The following is a 21657-nucleotide window of genomic DNA, read 5'->3' as shown; positions in this document are numbered from 1 at the left end:
ATTTTCACAGGAAACGCATAAACTATTTCCGAGTCTTGTGTTTTCGAAAATTCGAAGTGGTGACTCGAAGTCGGCCATTTTTGTATTCAATGAGGTTTCACCTTAATACAACAAAATTGTTTCTTGGGGAAGAAGAAGATTTTGACTAAGTTGTTTCGAATGCTACTTGCTTCAAACGTTACCCAGTTATGATGTAAAAAAGAATTTCTTAACATCAACACATCAACCCAGCAAATAATTTAGTAGTACATTTACTAAAAGGAGAAAACTTAACCTAATGCCTCTTAAGCTTGACAAAATTGTTATCCCGTTCAGTAAAAGACCTAAATTTTTTGGATTAATTCTTGATACGAAGTCCAACAGGAACGCGCATTTAAATGGCGCATTAACCTTCTCTCTTCCACGGTTGGTCTAGAGGACCACAGGTTTTGATGCAAAAAGTTTTTCGAAATATTTACCAATGCTACTCGAAATGCAACAACATGTATTACTTAACAATATACTGAACCGTGGTAAAGAGAGGGCTAAGCAAAGCTGTAAGTAACGTTCTGGTTGTGTTCTAAAACGGTTGGAAGAAAATGGGGCCTAAAGCCAAAAATGCTTGAATAGATCTACACATCCACCATACTTCCGAAAATAACATACGCTCCCTCGGTGTGGTGGCCTAAAACATCTGCTACAACTGATGCAAGGCACAGCACCCCATCGAAGGCTTTGGATGTAATCCTTCACTTGCTGCTTTAGCATGAATTTATGCAATTAGAAGCATAAAGGAGTGTTCTGCGGCTTCAACGTGGTAAAGATGTCTTCCGGGTGATCTTTTCGGTCATCTGAGTATTCTGCAATACTTTAAAAGAGGGCCAGTGCACGATGGTCCAGAAACCAAATTTAGGGGGAAATTTGGGTCTAGAGCTCTATAGCAACATTATAGAGAAAAACTTTCTTCTACAAAGTTGTTACATATGATAAAACGCTCATTGAAAAATTATCAAAAATCAGGGAGACCAACATTTTCGATGCAATCAAGTATCTAACTTTTTTATCTTTGTAGATAGAAGAAAAATTTGTTCTACAATGTTATAGCTCCATTAATTTTAAGTAACTTTGTAAAAAAAGTTTTTCTCTATCTCTGAAAACAACCGATTTATATTGAAAAAACATATTTTACGCTCTAACTTTTTTATTTCAAGTTTCATCTCAAAATTGTCTTTGAACGACATTTAGAGCTTTCTAAGAGAAACAATTTGCAATGCTGACATCGTAAATATCTCAATTTTACTCAAAGTTATTAATATTTTTCATCAAAAAATATGCGTTTTTCATTTGTATGTCATTCATTTTGGGGCAAACATAAAAAATATCTCTTGGTCTCATTTTGAAGGGCATACTTGACTCTATAAATGGAGGAACTTTTAGAAATATGTTATTTTTTAAATTTGAGTAAATTCAATTTCAATAATTTTATACATTATGCATATAAAAGCACCCAGATATATTTTTTGGTATTTTTACTTATAACTAGAAGTTACTAGAATTACCTTTAATTTTACCCAAAAAGATCGAAAATCGATCAACTGGTTCAAAAGTTATGAATTTTTTTAAAATTAAACACTTCGAACACAGTTGTTTTTTTATGGTTAATTTGCATTTTATCCTTAAATAAATAAGTAAGGCACTGTGTCGATCAATTACCGAGAAAATTTGTGATTTCTTTCTATTCAAGCATTACTACGTAGTTTTTAACTCAGCAAAGTGTGGCCAAGTGTTGTCACGTTGTAGTTTCACTTTTTCGTGCCTCTTCTCGCATGGTGGTTGTATTTCTGATTCTTATGATGGTTTCGTTCTGTATTAATTTCTCAAAATAAATATCCGGTCAAGCTTTATCTTCTACTTTATCTTCTTTCGGTTACTGTAACAAATCTTAACTTATTTTTTTATTTTTTGATCCAACATAAGCAGTCTAAGTTTGGTTCATAAAGTTTTTGTTACGTCGAAATCGACTAGCCCTCACTGCGGGGGTCATCTGTAGTGGCAACATAATTACGCACCAATATGCAGAATCGATTTGCAACAACCTTACAAGTAATCACTTTACTTTTGCGATGTTTGTCCTGTGCAGGCAATATTATATTGTTATTTTCTGTCTCGAAACTGTGGTCCGGAGAACCGGACCGGTTTTATTTACTGGTATGGTTTCAACCTTCACGTTATCAACAGCCTCCACACCAAGCCATCTACGGTTGACAGTCCGTTTATTGCGTTCCTGACCGCCCGGAAGGAGTTTACTCCACCGTCATATCCATTAACCTTTCGTACTCTATAATTTGGTTACAAAGTTCTCCATTAGACCATCCCCGGCCATCTCCCGGAACATGGCACGTACCGATGCTCCGTAGCACTGCATCGATAAGCCCCGTAAACTCAGCAGTAGTTTCCCGAACCGGTAACAGGAAAAGGGCAGAAACGATGACACAAACGCACCGACGGCATCCCCATTACCAGAACCGTTGCTGTTATTATTATTTTTGCCGTTGTTGTTGTTGTTGTTGCTGCCGTTACTGGACGGTGCCGATGTAAGTGGTTCTCGGTGGCCTGAGGGATAGAGACCTGGGAAACCAAACAGCAGGGTAGGCGGCACGGGCGGAACCGCAACATTCATCTGTTGCATGCTGTAATGGCCCAGGGCGATCAGTGCCGTTTCGGATGTGCTCTCCAGTTGTTGAGTTTCCTTCGCACCCAGTGCAAACTCTGTGGGAGGAAAGACTTTCAACTCGGGGATTATACAGATAAATGCTAGTGGTGATAGAAAATGGATGGAGGCGTGAAAGAAATGCGATTATTGAATTTAAACCTACGTTCTGTTCTATTAGTTCGAATGCTTGGGATAACTTATCTGATATTAAATTTTACCTTCACTTTCTTTCTGATAGAACCAGATTTGATCACGTTTTGGACTTAGTGCTTTTTTCTGGTGGATCGATCGTTTTTGTTTAATAATCTAAATAATAATAACGTGGATTTTTCATATCATAAGAGTTCATAAAATTTCATAGTTTTCCAACTTTCAATAGGCTACTCAATTTTACTGATTTACAGTATTTAGCATCGCTACATGAATTGTTTTATGTTAGCTAGTCGATAACAAATCGCATAATCCTCAAGCGTTTCTCAAGCTTTGCTAATATTGTAACAAAACCACGTTAACAAGAAGTCGACCATGTTAGCAATGTTGTTTACCATCCACCCTCTGTCCGCTTCTCAATGTCGTTGTTCTTCAGAAATGGTCCCAGTGAAATTCAATAGAAAGATTGAAACAATTTACTCGAAAATGTTGCGCTGTGGATTAAAAAATCTGTACGCTTTGCAAAACCCGGTTTGTTACTAGCGACTTTCAGCTTCTATGAAGCATTTAATCTACACCAAATTCTACTTTATTATTCCCAGGGATCTCACATTTAAGTCCCCTCCAGAAGAAGAGACACAAAAAATGAATTACCGACAAATAAGTTATATCAGTGGCAAGATGTGAGCCTCTGAAGATAACCGGGTAGAATGGCAGGGAAATGGGAAATTTTTTCCTCCACCTGCGTTACGCTCAGCTTACCTTTCCGACAGAGTATCATCGTCTCGAGTAGCGAAATTTCGATTAAATCCACCTGTAGAGCTTTCGTTCGTTGGACGATCTCTCGAAGTGATTCATCGGCGCACCTGCGAACGAAAAGTAAATACACTCCCATCCATTAGATGACATTGCAACCGAAACGCAGCGGCATCTGCTGGGGATTCCGGAAAATATACCCACCTTTCCACGATGGAGGAAATGTCGATGGACCAGTTGGCGACCCGCAGAATGAAGCACTCGAACCAGACGTGACGAAGGATTTGGTTCTGCTGCTCACGGCTAAACCGAGCGAAGCTTTCGTTCACCCGAGCCTGGCGAATGCAGGCCATTAGCACCTGGGCAAGGATTTGCGAAGGGAGATTTGAATCTGTACGGATTGTATGGGAGAATGCAAAGCAAATGCAAATGGACAGTTTTTGAAGCACCAGAAAAAAAAAAAAACAAAACGAAATGCTAATAATTGCATTTTTGGTGTTGACTTTGGAAATAGAGCGAACTGAAGTGAAACATTCATGCCACTTAAAATTTATGTTCTGTGAAAATGAAAAAAAAAAAAAACCACGACTGTTTACGTGTTTACATAGATTCTCTTAAAGAATCGATACTTTGTGAATATATAATGAACTTTACTCTAATCTTCGATTGGAAGAACTCTTTTTTTCATCATAGAGGCGCGCGATTTTTTAAAGGCTCAAACACCACCCGGAGACCAGAGAAGAAAAGAAAAAAAAAGGTTTCGAGAAGAGTTGGGAGTTAATTAAATTGTATGTTCAAGACAACGTCATGAAATGCGGCGATACAGGCACAGCATTGCAAAATTTATAACATGAGTATAAGGTGAATATGAGATGCTGTCGAAAATTTTGACAATTTTTTAACACGCAAAGATTTATGAACCGAGTGTTGGCAACAAAATAACCTTGTTTTTAACTTGAATTACTGGTGCCGTAATGATCAGCAATGTCTTAGGATTGACATTGAAAACAAATATCGGAATAATACCAAACACACAAATCGTAAGTCCGTCAATTCATAGGGAGCTTACAATGAAAAACTTGAAATGCCATGGATATCGATAATTCCAACTAGGAAAACGAAAACTTCGGTTAATTAGCTGTCTTCGGAATATATAAAATACCGTTCAACACGAAAAAATCTTTGAATGAACATCACTCGGAAAAATCAACCAAAATTGTAGCCATTATGCGTCTTTAAAAAACTGAACTGCTTAAAATAGGTTCGGGGTGATTGAAATAGTGTCCCTCGATTGCGAACTTGAATCAATCATTGTTAAAGTTTGCTAAACCAATTTTATATTCTGAAAAAAAAAAAAATACTAACACTAACAGAGATTGTTTACTTATGTTTATATGAGTATTTCATCTCTATTATCTATTCTATATCTATTTATTTTATCGATACTATAATCATTGGAGCGCCTAAAACTAGTGAAACTGTAAGAAACTTGATCATGAAGAATAAGAACAGCCAAAGCAGCCAGAAGTAAGAGATTTAAGTTCGTATTCCAGAGAAAAAGGTAATAAAAATCAGAAAGATACACATGCTTTACTAACATTACGAATACTGTTTAATGTGAAACTCCTTGCTTGAATTAAGCGTGAATTTTGTAAGGTTATTTTCTTAAAAATTATTAAAGTTACGTGTGTGAAACTTTAATCTTTAATTGTTTGCACCGCTGACGCATGCATAGAGTAGCAAGTAGCAAGAGCGCCATTCATCAGGTGAAAACTTAGAAACCTAACCACAAAAGTATATGGAATAACCCACCGTCCAGTTTCACCTTAAAGTAAAACTTTCTTTGAGTAACCAAAGGTAGACCGAGTAATTTGAATTCGACCGAATTTTTATTCTGAGTGAATTGACCGAAAAGCACAGAGGAAGACTATAGATAGTAGTCGAAATACGTGTTTGTACCATTTGAGGAATAGGTTAATTTATTTCTGAATAATAACAATACAAATAGAGGTGACTCAATTGTTCCCATCCTAATAGTTTAACGTGATACTGTTAGACGCAAATAATAAATGAGACAACAAAAGTAAAAATAATTTTGTCTCATTTCAGATAACATCATTTGTTAAACTTCAACCAAAAACTCACATTTTAAAAAATATTGTTGTCTTCTCACTTTAGGCTACGTCATGTGTTAAATTTCGATCAAACATGCATATTTTTCATTATAACACATTCCCACGATTTTTTACATTTAAAAATTCTTCTACAAAATTGTGTGATTTCATATTTTTTCTGAAGATTTTAAAGCGTTCTCTTCAAAAATTACTTATTTAAAACAGTACGAATTATCATGCTAAAGATTTTACTTCATTAAAACGATCAAAAAAAAAATTATTAAAAAAATAATTCTATATTCTTTTGAAAGTAGAATAGACGAACTTTCAGAATATCAAATAGTTATCTGTGTGTGCAGACACTAATGAGTAATTTAAAGTTCAATTAATTTTCGAGAAACAGATAATGGTTGCATATATTTTTAATTTGATCCATAGCGAGTTGAAATTGTTAGCAAAAAATATATTGTTGTAAAACTAATAACTTTGTTGAAGATATAAAATATGTAGAAAATTGAAAATCATTATTTGCGTGAACATTTCCTCGGGCACCAAGAGGTCAAACGGTTTTTAACAAAGTTGTATTTTGAGCAATTTTTGATATTTTTATTGATCAATGTATCTTGAATTTGATATTGAACCCTCTACAAACACCACCTCGGTTTAAAGAGGAATGAAAAGGCTTTTGTTTGAAGTAGAAAATTAGGCCGCCATCTTGGATCTTATTGCCATGTTGAATTTTATCAGAAAAACATATTTTTGAGCAAGTTCGCATTTATCAATTGTAAACTTGACACGAGCTCTCCAATAGCTAAGAAAAAATGCTTCAGAATACATTCATACAATTGGGTGAGCAATGAGTTTACCTTGCCATTTAGATCTCTTCGAAATCGAGCATCGAACAGTTCAACGCACGACACGCGACCACCTAACTGGCGACCACCTAACTGGAAGTTTGCCGAACTTTGTCCCGCCTATTTTTTCTTAATTTAAGCGATCTTAAACATTTTGAAGTGATTTCAAATACATTTGAAGATTGACCTTGCGATTTTTTTTAGTCTGCAAATGCATAACGAATCGTACACTGGATACGTTCAAACTCAAAAACAAATCGTTTGAAATGATTGGTTTTATCGGGATGCGAATATCCTTGCCTTTTAGCTATTGTACATCATCTAGATTTAAAAATATACATATTGGTTTTAAAAATTAAAAATATCCATATTGGATGCTATTCGGTCATTTTCAGCTGATTTCCAGAAACAGGATGTTGTCACTTGAAGAAAATGGCATGTGGAGTCAATTTCTGGTCTATGAGCAGCAATCTGATACCGGCAATACCCATATTGACTGATATTCAGTCATTTTTGGCTGTTTCCACCGGAAGTCATCAACCTAGAATTAAAAATGGTGTCTGAGGTGGATTCTTGGTGTTTGTGCATCACGACATATACGAAAATACTCATAAGGGTGTTATTTGGTTACTATCGGATGTTTTTCAGATACCGGAAGTCGTCATCTTTAATTTCAAAATGACATGTGAGGTTGATTTCTGGCCTTTGGGTGTAATTCTGCTTCCGGATATACCCATATTTGATGGTAGTTGGTCGTTTTCGGCTATTTTCCAGACATCGAAAATCGCCATCTTAGAAATCTAAATGATATCTGAGGTCGATATTTGGCTTCATGATGATGCATACATGATTACGGAAATATCCATATTGGGTGGTATTTGGTTACTTTCGGCTACCTTTAAGCCCTCTCCTCCCCTTTCCAAAATAAGGAGGGGTGTCATCATAGAAACATTTCTTGCCCTCAAAATCCACATACCACTTCCACATACCAAATTTGGTTTCATTTGTTTGATTAGTTCTCGCATTATGCAGAAATTTGTGTTCCTTTACAAACAACCAAAGGAACCCAGAAATCACTATTGTTTGCCACAGAAGGAGTACGTTCTGACAGTTAGGTAAACAGCATTCTGTGAGTTCCGAGAGTGATGTTAAAAATCTGAAGTTAAAATGTTAAACTATGCATATTGTTTTTGTTATATACTATTCTTTCCAATTAATAATCTAAAGGGTGTTGTTGTGCACAAAAAAAATCTAAAGTGTGTTACGGTGTAAAATTGGTCAAACAAAAATGTGTGTAAATCCGTCATTTTTTTTAAAATTGAATCATGTTTCTCAAGCTTCCTTTTTCGTGACCTTTTTCTCTTGACTCCTTCTTTTTCTATAGGACGGAGTTATTGTGTGTGTGGAAGGGTTCATGTCGTTTGGCAACCACCGCTGCAAACTACTCCATAGCCTTTCTTCCGTAATGGCAAGATGTCGAAACAGAACGGAACAGGAAAGGCAGCAGACGTGTTTCAGGCACTCCTGTGCATAAGTTTCCTGGTTGAGCCTTTCGTGATGAAAATGTTGTCCTTCAAATCACTTGAACAGCTGACCTGTCACACAAGATATTTCTTTGCGAACTTCGACAGCTTAATGTGTTTAAAAATCTCTGCCACATTTCCTCACGCAGTTTCCGTATAACATTCCTGTCCATGAAGCTGTTCACCATTCTGTACCACGCAATCAAACTTCGTCAGAATCTTCACGTCCAGCTTTCACATTCGTTGTCTGGCCGATTTGTTTTGTTCATCGTCCGACTTGGAGTCACCACCATTTTGTAAGTCGACAGTCCAGATCGTTTTTTAGCTCGATGCACAGTTGTAGACGACTCTTCCAGCGTGCTTGCGACATCTTGGACATGGGTTCCGCTTTAAATTGCTTGCCTCGGTTGGGTTCCGCTTTAAATTGCTTGCCACTATTTTCAACGTATTTGTTTGTGGCCTACAGATTTCGATTTCCCTTCGATCCTGTCTTTTTGGCAGTCGAGAAGTCTCCATTTTGGTACGAGGGTTCTGCTTCCCCATCTTTATTAGTTACCATAAACGCCAGATTATCACAATAGATCAAATGTCTCTGGTCGCAGGGATGAGTCCACATAGAGAAAAAAAAACGCCCATTGAAACATGATCTCGACGTTACATCCGCTACCGTATTTTACGATTTTTTCAAAGCCGACCATCACAGTATCGGCAAGTTTTTCTCAGAGGTCAACTGAAATCTAATTTTAGAGAACTACGCACAGCTGGAGAAACTCAACGATAGCTGCTCGCGTAGAGACATCAAGATCGTCATCGGGGACATGAACGCGCATATCGGTAGGGAAGAAATGTACAAGCCGGTGATCGACCCGCATAGCCTGCACACCGTGACGAACGACAACGGCCAGCGATGCGTCAACTTCGCAGCTTCCCGAGGACTGGCAGTCCGAAGTACCTTCTTTCCCTGTAAGGGTATCAACAAAACCACCTGGAGATCACCTGACCAACGTACAGCAAATTAAATTGACCATGTTATCATCCACGACGGTTCTTCTCAGACATTACAAACGTACGTAACTATCGCGGTGCGGATATTCGGACCACTACCTTGTTGTGGTATCATTGCGCTCAAAACTGTCGACCGTATACCACGTGCGACACCGCCGAACCCCGCGGCTCAACATTAAGCAGCGGAAGCGCGGAAGTTCTATGAGAAGGTAAACCAGTCTCGCAGAGACTATGTGCCGCAAGCCGACATGTGCAACGATGCGGATGGGAACCTTCTCACGGATGCCAGCGAGGTGGTCGACAGGTGGGAGGAGTACTTCGATGGACACCTGAATGGCGAAACAGTAAACAGAAGCGGAACAGGAACTGACCTAGGAGCACCAGCAGTGGATGACCGAGTACCAAGCTCTTTGTGAGATCGGGAAGCTGAAAAACAACAAAGCCGCAGGCAAAGACGGACTGCCGAGCGAGCTCTCGAAACATGGAAGAGAGCCGCTGGCTAGAGCGCTGCACTGGGTCATTTCCAGAATTTGGGAGGAGGAGAAAGTGCCACACGAGTGGATGGAGGGAGTCGTCTGTTTCATCTACAAGAAGGGCGACAAGCTGGAGTGCCGCAACTACCGCGGTATCTCGCCTATCAATGTCGCCTACTAAATACTCTCACAGATCCTGTTCCGTCGTCTATCACCTCTAACCAGGAGGTTCGCGGGTCAGTACCAAGCGGGTTTCATGGGAGCCCGTGCCACCACGGACCAGATCTCAATCCGACAGATCTTACAGAAATGTCGCGAGTACAACGTGCCCACACATCACATCTTCATTGACATCACGGCGGCCTATGATACAGTCGATCGAGAACAGCTATGGCAGATCATGCACGACAACGGATTACCGGATAAACTGACTCGATTGATGAGAGCCACCATGGCGCAAGTTATGTGCTTCGTGCGTGTTTCAGGGATACTCTGGAGTCCCTTTGAATCGCGCAGAAGGATGGACTTTCCTGTTTGTTGTTTAACATCGCCCTGGAGGGTGTGATCCGGAGGGCGGGCATCGACACGAGGGGCACAATTTTCACAAGGTCTGTTCAGCTCCTGGGCTTCGCGAATGACTTCGACATCATATCACGTAACTTTGCGACGGCGGAGGAAACTTATGCCCGACTGAAAGCCGAAGCTGGACGGATGGGACTGCGGCTAAATGCGTCGAAAACAAAATACATGCGAGCGAGAGGCTCCAAGGAGAACAACATCAGCCTCCCAACTCAAGTCTCTGTAGACGGTGATGAGCTTGAGGTGGTCGATGAGTTCGTGTATTTGGGGTCACTGGTGACCGCCGACAAGAACACCAGCAAAGAGATTCAGAGACGCATCCAGGCAGGAAATTGTGCCTACTTTTCACTTCGGAAGACACTTCGATCGAATCGAGTGCGACGACGCACGAAGTTGACGCTGTACAAAACCCTGATAAGACCGGTAGTCCTCTACGGCAGCGGTTCTCAACCTTTTTTTGTTCGCGTACCCCTTGGCGATATTGTTCATATCGATTGTACCGCCCTGGCTTGGGATGTTTTCGCAGAGTGGGAGAGAGTAGTGGTAGATCATGTTGTGGTAGTCTTGTTTAGATTTCAAATTGAACTATGGTTTGTTTGATTGCTACAGTTATGTTTTTAGTGCAAGACTGAAAAACAATTGAAGTATTTTAGAGAAAGATTGCTTTGTCCGCAATTACTGATTTTTCTTTCGCGTACCCCCTGAAGGCTTTCGAGTACCCCCAGGGGTACGAGACAACAACGCTTCTCGCGGAGGACCTTAACGCTCTGGGAGTTTTCGAACGGAAGGTGCTGCGGACTATCTACGGTGGAGTACAGGCGGACGACGGAGAATGGCGACGGCGCATGAACCACGAACTGCACGCGCTGCTTGGAGAGAATCCCATTGCACACCTGGCGAAAGTCAGTAGGTTGCGGTGGGCCGGTCACGTCGTAAGGATGCCGGACGACAACCCTGTGAAATCACTTCTCATCAGCAACCCTAGCGGCACCAGAACTAGAGGGGCGCAGCGTGCACGATGGCTCGATCGAAGGAGGCTTGCGGGTGATGAGACGCCTGGGGAACAGGCGAAACACAGCCCAAAACCGAGCAACATGGAGACAAATTCTTGATACAGCACGAGCCACCACGGCTCTCGTCTGATTGGTAAGGTAAGGAGAAAATTACAAATTACAAATTATTATATTACAAATTATTATATTAAGCTATGAACCTCCGAAAGGAGTGACCACAGATTACGATGAAGAAGAAAACACCGCAAGGGTCATAAGCATCTAAAAGCCATTCTTGACGGACTCGTGCAAGCAACACTTCGGTTTAGCCTGCGCCAGAGTCTAACAATGCTTCGAACTGCGAGTCGAAAATTTTTACCTTTATGTGTGGGCATTTGCTTACCCGCACATTAATGTGGTGAATTTGTAAAAGCGGATCGTAATCGGAATTCTGTTGGACTAGTTTGGGAACATTTTGGACAACTGGGATGTTCGCATTCCCGGACGTGCATCCTCTTACTCGTTTCCCTGCCTCTCCTGGCCTGCCATGTTTCTAGCCGAACCGGTACAGCGTTCACATGTTCGGATTGTCCTCCCCAAGCTTCCACAACCATAACAGAATATCAGTCTGGGCTTGCTGCATTGCCGCCAGCCATGCCCATCTTCCTGACAGTTCCAGCATTTAGTCGGTCTAGGATTATTATCGTGTGTTTCGTGATTGCGCGGTCTTTCTCTTTGATGGCGTGAACCGGACCCTTGATTAGGTGCTGGGTACGGTCGATTCGGTCGGTTTGATACCGCGTTTATCGATGTTACCTGTTCGCTGCTATCGTCGCTGTCTTCCGCTTCGAGCTGGTTTACTTGACGGCGAAAGTTTGTTTCAGTCGAAAACTGTTGTAGTTGTGTGTCGGCCGCATCAATACGATAGTTGAGACTTGTGAGGTGCTGCAAGTCTTGTACCTCGACGATTGATATCTTGGACCTATAATGCTGGCGCATATTGTCCCATATCACTTCGAATTTCCGACGTTGCGAAAGCGGACGGGAAAGCATCCGATTAAGTTTTTCGATCTCCGTGACAAAAGCGATAAATGATTCTCCTCTCTGCTGTTTCCGCTCCTGTATTTTCGATCTTATTCCTTGGTCCTTATTTGGGTTTCCAAAACGGTACGTGATATTTGTTTCAAAGACCTCCCACGTATTCAATTCATCAACGTACGTGAAGAACCAATCGGAAGCCGCTCCTTCAAGCAGCATGTGGATATCTCTTAGTAGCGTATTTTTCGAAATTCCTTCGCGCTCTGCTAGTTTCTTGGCCTTGTACAAGAAATTTTCCACTGTCATACACCTGGCTTCTCCTGTGAATCGTAGTTTCCATTTTTCCACTCTACCGAACATATCTCGCCGTCCGGAACTGTGTGTTTGATGTCTTGACTGTTGTGGTATTCTATCGAAGTTAAACCCTCCAGGATTGCTGCATTCGCCTTCGTCGGCCCATCGATCCGAATCGCTGCTCGATAGAAATCTTTGAGATCGCCTTGGTGGCCAGTTTAGACTTTCTTCTTCACTGGTGTCCGTGTCTTGGGTGAGTTCTTTACCTTTTTGTGCAAGGTTCAGGGGAGGCAAGGTGCGTCTGTTAACTTGCCCCATTCTGGTGGTACATGTTTCCGCTCTCGTGTTCTCTGCACGAACATTGTTTTCAGTCATAGCCTTGGTTGCATCCAGCCTCCTACTCAGTTCCACTAACGTCCTCTGCATATTTTCCCATTCGCGCTTTGAAATCGTCACAACTGGCTCCGACGTTACCGATTGTAGCTTAGGAACTGCTCCTTTCGACTCGTTTCGCGACAATTGCGTCTTTTTGGGCTCTAAACTCGGTATGAGTGGTTCGATCGTAAAAGGTGTGGGTGGCGCACTATGGGAAGTGATGGGCTTAGGAAAGCTGAATCCTTGTTCTTGGGTACCCCTGACTATCTACGGAAAGGGTAATTATCACTAAGCTAAGTTAAGCATTTCATGCCTAATTCACCTGAAAATTACAAATTACACATACAAAAGTGTAGCAAAACAATACTTTTTCCGATATCAACATGATTTAAAGAGGAAGCTCAAGTCTCGACCCAAGCAGTTTTGGAAGTTCTGGATACCCTCCTCTATAATATTCAATGGTAGGGCGGCATGCATCCCACTTTTCTCCGAGAAACTCGTCAGTACGTACGCACGGGGTAAAAATACACTTTGGCCTTTTCGAAATACGAGCAAAATAAACTGGCAACATTGTATGAATTTCCAGCATTATGATGTCAGTTAATCACACATTAGATTAGACATTAGATTCCGTTTTAATGGTGTGAATATGACCATGAGGAAAGTTGTATGTTGAGCTGTTATAATCTAATTTTCTTAGTTTTGGGAACTATGATTTACTTATTCGAAAACAACAGAACCTAAAAAACTTTTGTATAGCTGTAGTTTATAGGGTGAATTTGTTTTGCCGAGAATATTTTGATGTTTGTCAGCAAAATCAAATTAGTTGGAAAACTCATTGTGGGGCAAAAGTACGCATAAGCCGCGGGGCAAAAGTACGCACTAAGTTTCTGTAACCGTAAAGATAAAATGTGTATAAGAACTAGAATAACTAGGGGTACGAAGAAAGGTGATAACATGTTTCTACAATGGTATTTTTCTCAATACTGGAAATCCGGTTTACGCTCCGAAACTGAGGAATTTCATGGTTTTACGATTTTTTTAAAAAGAATCTTACAATTATTGGTTCAAAGCTCATAAAATTACTTCCACAGACAATATTAATAATTTTGAAGATATGCTTCCGAAACAGATTTCCCTGGGGCTTCTAGTGGCCAACGAAACAATGGACAAAAACAAGGCCAAATACCATCCAATATTAGTATTTTTGCCACCTGGATGATGTTCAGACATAAAAATGGCCCAGACGCCATTTTGAATTCCAAAGTCCGATTTTCGGTTTCTAGAAAGCAACCCAAAATGCTTGAATACTCCCAATATGTGTATTTCCATAATTGAAATGATGCCCAGAGAATGAAAAACGATCCCAGACACCATTTCTACTGTTTTCCGCAAACTGGAAGTCACCATTTTGAATTTAAAAATAGAGTATGGAGTTGATTTTGATCTTAGCATCAATTTAACTCCGAAAATACCCATATTTGGTGGGATTCGACCATTTGTAGTTGTGCGGAAACTCCGGTTTCCCATTTTAGAATCCAAAATGGCGTTAGGGACGTTTCCGGGCCTCTAGGCATCATTCCGGTTCCGAAAAAAACCATATTGAATGGTCTTTGACCTTGTTTAATTTTTTTATTTCTATGGCCTCTTGAAGCCCCAGTGAAATATATTACGGAAGGTCCATTTTTGGGGCATATCACCAAAACACCCACAACTATAAAAAACGGCTTGCGGAAGTAATTTTATGAACTTTGAACCAATAATTGTAAAATTCTGTTCAAATATTCATAATATCCCTCAGTTTCGGAACATATTCGCAAAAAACCGAATTTCCAGGAATAAAAAAAATCTTTCGTGGTACCGCTCTAACGCAACTAAAAGGAAGCGGTGCAAAATTAGCAAAAAATGATTAACTTCATTAAGGATAGTAATAAATACACTGTTCATACAGTGAGAATTTTTGCTCCCTAAACTGCGTACTTATGCCCCACATGAAAGCTTCATGTTCGCATTTGAGATTTCTTTTTTTAAAGTGAAATTCTTATGGTACGAACCATATTCGAAAAACTCTGGTAATGCGTTTTGAACACAAAAGGTTAATGTACCGCTTGAAAACAAACCCCAGTTTTATGATAGTTTTGTTGCAAAAGCAATCAAGTGCGTACTTTTGCCCCTCATTACTCTAATACTCCACTGTTTGGCCAATCTTTGAACACATCTGATTTAGACGCGACGATGATTTCTAGAGCTTGTTGCAAACAAAGGCTAGTCCCTAAGCTTGGGATCAGACGGTATTCCATCGACATTTCTCAAAACGCATATTGTTTACTTGGTATCTACACTTCTGCATGTTTCCCAGCTATCTGTCGCAGTCGGTATTATTTCGTTCTGCTGGAAATTAGCGTACATGTTTCCAGTACACAAAAAGAAACACCAATACAGTTTAGGCAATTATCGTAGCATAACCTCGCTCTATTCGAGCTTGTCATTAAGGAGCCTTTGCTCGCTCTCTGCATGGCTTTTATAAGTGCTGACCAACGTGGATTTACAAAAGGTCGCTCCACTGCCACAAATTAGGTTTGTCTCACTTCGTACATCACTGACAGTATGTTCAAAAGTGCCCAGACGGATGTCAATTACCCCGACTTGAGAGCTACCTGCGATAAACTGAACTACCGCATAGCCGTCGCAAAACTGACAAGCTTGAGAACAACAGGAAATTTTTACTGTGGTTTCAATCGTACCTTACCGGTCGCCGTCTAACCGATTGCCAATCTTTTTATTTTGACGCTATGTTTGGAATACCTCAAAGAAGTAACTTAAGACCGCTTACCTACCTGCTCTATTTTAAAGACGTGAACCTAGTTTTTGAAGGACCACGGCTGTCTCATGCGAATGACCGCAAACATTATCGTTAAGTTCACACAACTGAAAACTCTCACTTCCTCCAACGTCAGCTAGATATTTTTGCCAATTGGTGCCATCGGAACAATATGGATGTTAATCCATCTTCGTCATGTCATTTTCGCGAAACAAAAAACCAACTATAAATTTCAAATACGCTTTGCTAGGAACAGAAATCGATTATGTAAACTAAGATAAAGACTTGGGAGTAACTTTGGATTCCCAGCTCACTTTGAAGCCTCGTATTTTGATTGCCGTCGATAAAGCTTCTAGTATTCCGGGATTCATATTCAGGACCGCTAAAGGATTTACGGATATTTACTACTCAAAATCTCGCTCTGTATTAGAGAACTGCTTGGTTGTCTGGACACTTTACTAATACATTGGTGTGGAAAGGATCGCTTCCGTCTACCAAGCTATGAAAGTCGCTGCTTATTAATACGTTTGGAGTCTCTGTCTGTCCGTAGAGACCCAGCCAGGGCATTGTTCTCCTCAAACCTTTTGTAAGGCCGCATAGACTGCCCCGCTTTCTTAGAATAAACGTGCCTTGCGAAACAATTCGGTGCTACGACTCCCTGCTACTAGCAAAAACATGTGCTACAACTTTCCTGAAGACACTGGCTAAAACTGTCCTAAAAAAATCTTTATATCACTTCTAGGCGACTTAATCACACAATGATCCGTTTCTATGAAGTGCAATGAAATTAACAAAAACTTTTTTCAATAAAGTAGTAACATACTTCATTGTTTAAACGCTTATTTTAAAGGTTTAAAAATACAGTTTGGTAGTTCTCCCTTCAAACGAACATGGGTAATTTATTCCAAAGCAAAAAAATGTGCGAAATTTATACACAATATACAGTTCCAGCAAAAATACCTGCAGCTCTAAGCCCCGTAGTTAGGTTCCATGCCGCCGGTTTTTTCAGCAACATCCTCGCTTGTAGTTTTCGGTTCTTTCGCGGTCCACGTTCATCTTGCACTGCCGTCGCATTCATTCCTACTACGAAGCATTTTTGAAGCCTGCAGAACGGACACCAGTTCCGGCGGGCTTTATCCACTGAGCATCCACCCTGGCCAGCTGTTCGGTGGTACGCGGTTGATTAATCCAACGTTTTTGCTTCAGAATGTTTCACTTGGGTACTAATACTCACAAATGCACGAATAAAGCGCCCTTTTTCGAATACTGCGCTTGAAGAAGCAGGAACATCCATCACAACAGACAGACCCGTAATGTTTTCCTGAGCTTCGATCACCGCAAACTCGGCAGATCAACGGGGTTGACATTTGTTTTTTTTTTTGTAGTTGTCGTAGCTTCTAATCTTTGGCCGGTCACGGTTCACTCAACACTGCTAACGATTTCTGTTGATCGGACACCATTTATATAGATTTGTAGTTATTCTGAAGTGCCCATTAAACTGCCAATCTAGTGCGCTCCAATCCGGGTGACATGATGTCCTTTTCGCCGGTGGTATGTGCTAACATGACTTATTTATTTCCCCCTAGATAGACTCCCGTTATGTCTTATCATTGATAGAAAATCTGGAAATCTTTACGGTCGCAAGTTGTAAGCACACATGTTTAGCATATTCCAAACATATCGCCTAACGTTCCATTCCGGCCCCAGCCAAGTTTAGGTACGTGTGAAGCGAAGAGCAAATAAAGAAAAACAACCAAGTCATTGGTTCCCTGTCTGCTCGGACAAAGCTCGACAGGACGCTACCACCACAGGACAGCTTGTACGACAGTGATAAAGGCGATGACGTCCGTGCTTACGATTCGATAATCGTTGAAAGGACATTTGTCGAATGTTAAACCGAGCTGGCGGCTGTTGAGGTTGAAAGCTATTAGCGGAAGACTTTGCCTCTTACACGATTGTCTTGTTGTGTGACGATGATTTGGGTCACGCTGGCTCGGGGCACTTGAATTGTATTTGAGCGGAAAAAATGCACAATCAGTTTTGGTTCTTTGTTTAGTGTTCTAACAAACGATTTTCGTTGTCTATGGGGAGATGGGATTGAATCATGGGCGTAGCCAGAATTTCAAATAGGGGGGGCAAGCACTTCAAAATTTTAGAAGTAAAAAAATGGTACACTAAGGTCGCTTTCCACGCGGTTTTTATGAGCGGCTTATTTTACGTGGATTCCGGAATGTAAGCGGTTTTTATACGCGGATTCCGAAATTTACGCGTTTTTTGACGCGGATTCCGGAAATCGCGTTTTTTTACGCGGCACGTATTCCCCGCGTAAAAAGCGATTGTTACATCAAGGCAATCAGTGAAAAGTTGTCCTTGACATCAGAGTGGAAAATTTGATTATTCTTTGTCCAACCTCAAATATAAATAGATGTTCTTTACTAAAAACTCTTAAGTTCATTCAAACCTTATTTTGGCGACGAGGATCTCAAGAATCCACGAGCATGGCTTGATCAGCAGCCGCAACCGGGAATTCAAGATATGATTCACAAGATGGCCCAAACTTTACAACGGATAGCGGTCCAGCAGCAGCAGCGTCAGTATCAAAACCCGGAGCAGATTTTGGAGTCCCTCTCTTCGAACATCATTGAGTTTGTCTTCGACGAAGAAAACGGAGTTACGTTCGGACGTTGTTGTTTAACCGCTACAAGGACCTCTTCGAGAACGATGCAGGCCAGCTGAATGATGCGGCGAAGGTACGTTTACTTCTTCGGAAGCTGGACACCCATTCGCACAGCCGCTATTTCAGCTACATCCTGTCAAAGCTTACCAAGGACGTGAAGATTGAAGACACAGTCAAGATTCTCAATAAAATCCTCGGGCATCAAACGTCAAACGTTCCGGAAGCGGTTCATGTGTTTCTTCACGATTGTTGTCGACCATCTGCCGATAAACACTCAGCAAGCAGAGAGCAATCGTGCGTTCAATCGTGCATGCTTCCATAGTGGAGCAAGTGCAATTTTTACTGCTTTCTCAGTCGTAGGGAAAAAAGAACGGACTTTAGCTAGCAGGTCTGTAAGATCCAACTCTTCCAAGTTCTTACGGTCTGCTCTCATGCTGCTGCAATGTTAATACAAAACTTCCACCTCTCCAACAAAATTGTCAACTTCATAAAAAAATACAAATTTTTCGGTTTTGAGCTTGAACTCTTCCAACGACATGCGTATTACGTTAGCGGGATGCAGCAAGGACAACGCGTAGGCAGGTGCACTATCTTCATCGAACCGTGTATCCAGTCAGGTTATAAGAGAATCAAGGTAAGGAATTGTCACAGCACGGTTCCAATACTCCAAGCTAGTTGATGCAGGCGGATTTGCCCGGTACTTTTGCCGCTGCAATAACCTTGGTGGATCAACTGAAAAACCTGTGCAATTCCATGCAACATAGCGCAGACATTTCAATCAATTATTTTTGAACTGCCTGATACTTTACACAGATGTTTCTATGGGCTTAAGATGTAGTTTTGTGCTATTAGAGTTATTGAAAACAAAATTCTGAACCAATGTCAACATTTAGGGGGGGGGGGGCAACGCCCCCCATCCCTGCCCCCCTCTGGCTACGCCTATGGATTGAATGAATATTTGTTGGTATTTGAAGGCAAGCGCAAGTCAATATTTTTAAAAATAACTGGCTGTTCCATGGATCAAACATTTTTTTTAAAAGCGGACTTGGGCACTAGAGGGTTGATAGTAACACGAAAAAACAACGAGATTTCTAAGCGTGTCGTTTAGTAAAGCAGACCCTCAAGCTGATTCATTTGACAAATCCGCTCAAGAAATGCAATTACGGACAGTTTGTGTGAGACATATGGCACTTTTTGAGAGCAAATTCGTACTTTATATGTTAGTAAATAAGCTTTCATTTTTTAAAATAATGTTATCAATTTAATGTATCCATCAACCGACAATGCATGCGAAAAATCCATTGAAATCTCGCCCATCTTTCCCATTTCAATATGCAATTTTCAAACATTCGTAGCTTTTCATCGCAATTGCGAAAAACCACTAAATTTCCACATGTTAATATTTTGGATACTATCATTTTATTCATTTTTCGTATGTTTTGTCAATATAGTAGAAGATTTGACATAACTTTTTTTGAATACGGATAATATTATGGAGATTTGGAAAGAATTCTTAAAACTCTCGAATTTTTATCAATATTTAAATCATAACATAACATTTTTGCAGCGTCTTATAATATTTCCGATTTGTGTCAGCAATGCCGAATAAATCTTGAAATCTGGTTTTCTTAATTAAAACTATATTAGGCCGTTACAAATTTTATTTTCATTTTATGTTACCCCCCCCCCCCCCCCCCTTCAAAAATCTTGAATATTGGAAGGGGAAGAAACAAAAACCGTTTTATTCATTTTATTTGTTTTCCGACAGCATTAATGCTTTATTTAGCAATGAACAAGTCCAGTGACAGAGAGAGTGTCGTCAAAAGGCAAGCGAAATAGATAATAATAATAATAAAGTGTTATTTTTCAACATTTATTTGAGTGCAAACAGTTACAAACGTCATAACTTGCACACACACTTTTACCAAAGATATTTCTTTTTTTCGTCTCGGTGTTATTTAGGTTTTGCCACCCTCTTTACTAAGTTTGATAACCTTGGACATAAAAAGAATTCGAAATTTGTATCAGTCATACTTGATTCAATTATGTTTCGTATTTTTAAAAATATTTATTATCAAGCTGCGGAAAAAAAGGAAATGCAAAATTATTAACTTTGCAAACCTCAATATTAAGATTTCGCCTGATTATAACTAAACTTACAACAAAAGTTGTGCACTAAGGTTTTTTACACGAGAGATAAGTACCTTGTATAAAACCGTGTGAGAAAACCGGGGTTATTCATAAATCCTTCGGAAGGCCCTTGCTACCTTGGTTTAGCGGTCCATTTCTAATGTAGTCAACCGTTCTGGAACAATTAAGAAAAGAAAACAAGAACTGGAACACACGATAATCGAAACCTACAATCCCAAATCGCATTACTTCAACAACCCGCATTAATTCGACAATTTGCGTAAAATACTGCGGAATTTAAAAACTCGTGTAATTCTAAAACCGCAATAGTTCGAAAATTCGCGTGAAAATCACGTTAGTTAAAAAATTCGTGCTAAAAAACTCGTAAAACAGTCTGCATAAAGACACGTTAAAAAAACTGGGTGTATATGCTCAGCTAGAATTTTTGTTTGAAGAAATTCTAAATTTGGCCTAAGCACAGATTTTTTAAGACTTGGTTACAGTGTTTTTTTTTGGAAAATCAAGCAAACTTCAACTTTATTGACCCTATACCGATCAAACAAAAGGTTTTGGTCTTAAAATTTTTTTTATTATTACAGGCAAACTTCGATATAAGGTACATTCCGATTTTTGAGTTGTACTTTATATCGAATTGTACCTTATATCGAATCATGAAACATTTTCAACAATAGGGCTTCAAATACTTCATTTTGTTGTCATTTGTCTACGTATAGTTTATTTTGGAAATAGAATCCAACTATAAGTATTAATCAACTTGTTTTAAGTGCAATTTGAAACACATAGTTTTTTTTTGCTTTTTAGAAGACCTTTAGCCGTGTCGTTTCAGCCAAATAGATTGCAGGAAACTGATTTTGACAGCTTTTATTTTATCTGAACGTGGTGCTTCAATTCTATAATTATTATAATTAGTATTACACATTTAGTTATTCTTTTTAACTTACATTCAGTGTTCCTAATCTGTCTTCTGGCTGCAGGGCACGTTTTAAAGTGCGCCACGTGTTTTAGGTTAAGCTGAAGTAGGGAATTTTCATATCATTTCTAATTTAAGCTACAAATATCAATTACCTCTTATTCAATAACTCCTTTTCAACTTCACTGACATTAATCAAACACTACTTCTAACAGTTTATAATTTATTTTAGATACATTCACTTTATTAGATA

General features: G+C 39.9%; 1 protein-coding gene across 1 annotated transcript; it reads right to left on the bottom strand.

Moving 5' to 3' along the window:
- Positions 1–1798: 1798 nt before the first annotated feature.
- On the bottom strand, positions 1799–17033 carry LOC129732347 (nuclear receptor subfamily 2 group E member 1). Its single transcript, XM_055693156.1, has 5 exons — positions 16901–17033; positions 16627–16827; positions 3803–3989; positions 3605–3708; positions 1799–2748 (listed from the first exon to the last, which is right to left on the bottom strand). Exons 1-5 carry the CDS (start codon positions 17031–17033, stop codon positions 2318–2320), a joined length of 1056 nt encoding a protein of 351 aa, XP_055549131.1. The 3' UTR covers positions 1799–2317.
- Between the last annotated feature and the right edge of the window lie 4624 nt (positions 17034–21657).

Source organism: Wyeomyia smithii, chromosome 3 (assembly GCF_029784165.1).
Source record: "Wyeomyia smithii strain HCP4-BCI-WySm-NY-G18 chromosome 3, ASM2978416v1, whole genome shotgun sequence".
Classification (NCBI taxonomy): Eukaryota; Metazoa; Arthropoda; class Insecta; order Diptera; family Culicidae; genus Wyeomyia; species Wyeomyia smithii.
The sequence above is the reverse complement of the archived record's forward strand: the minus strand, read 5'-3'. Positions and strand labels throughout refer to the sequence as shown.

Excerpts from the sequence above, each read along its gene's own strand:
- LOC129732347 (XM_055693156.1), bottom strand. The coding sequence starts at position 17,033 with ATGTCAACCCCGTTGATCTGCCGAGTTTGCGGTGATCGAAGCTCAGGA. Across the intron at positions 3,709-3,802 it reads ATTTCCTCCATCGTGGAAAG|GTGCGCCGATGAATCACTTC; the intron begins GTGGGTATATTT and ends TTTCGTTCGCAG. Across the intron at positions 2,749-3,604 it reads GATGATACTCTGTCGGAAAG|AGTTTGCACTGGGTGCGAAG; the intron begins GTAAGCTGAGCG and ends TTCCTCCCACAG.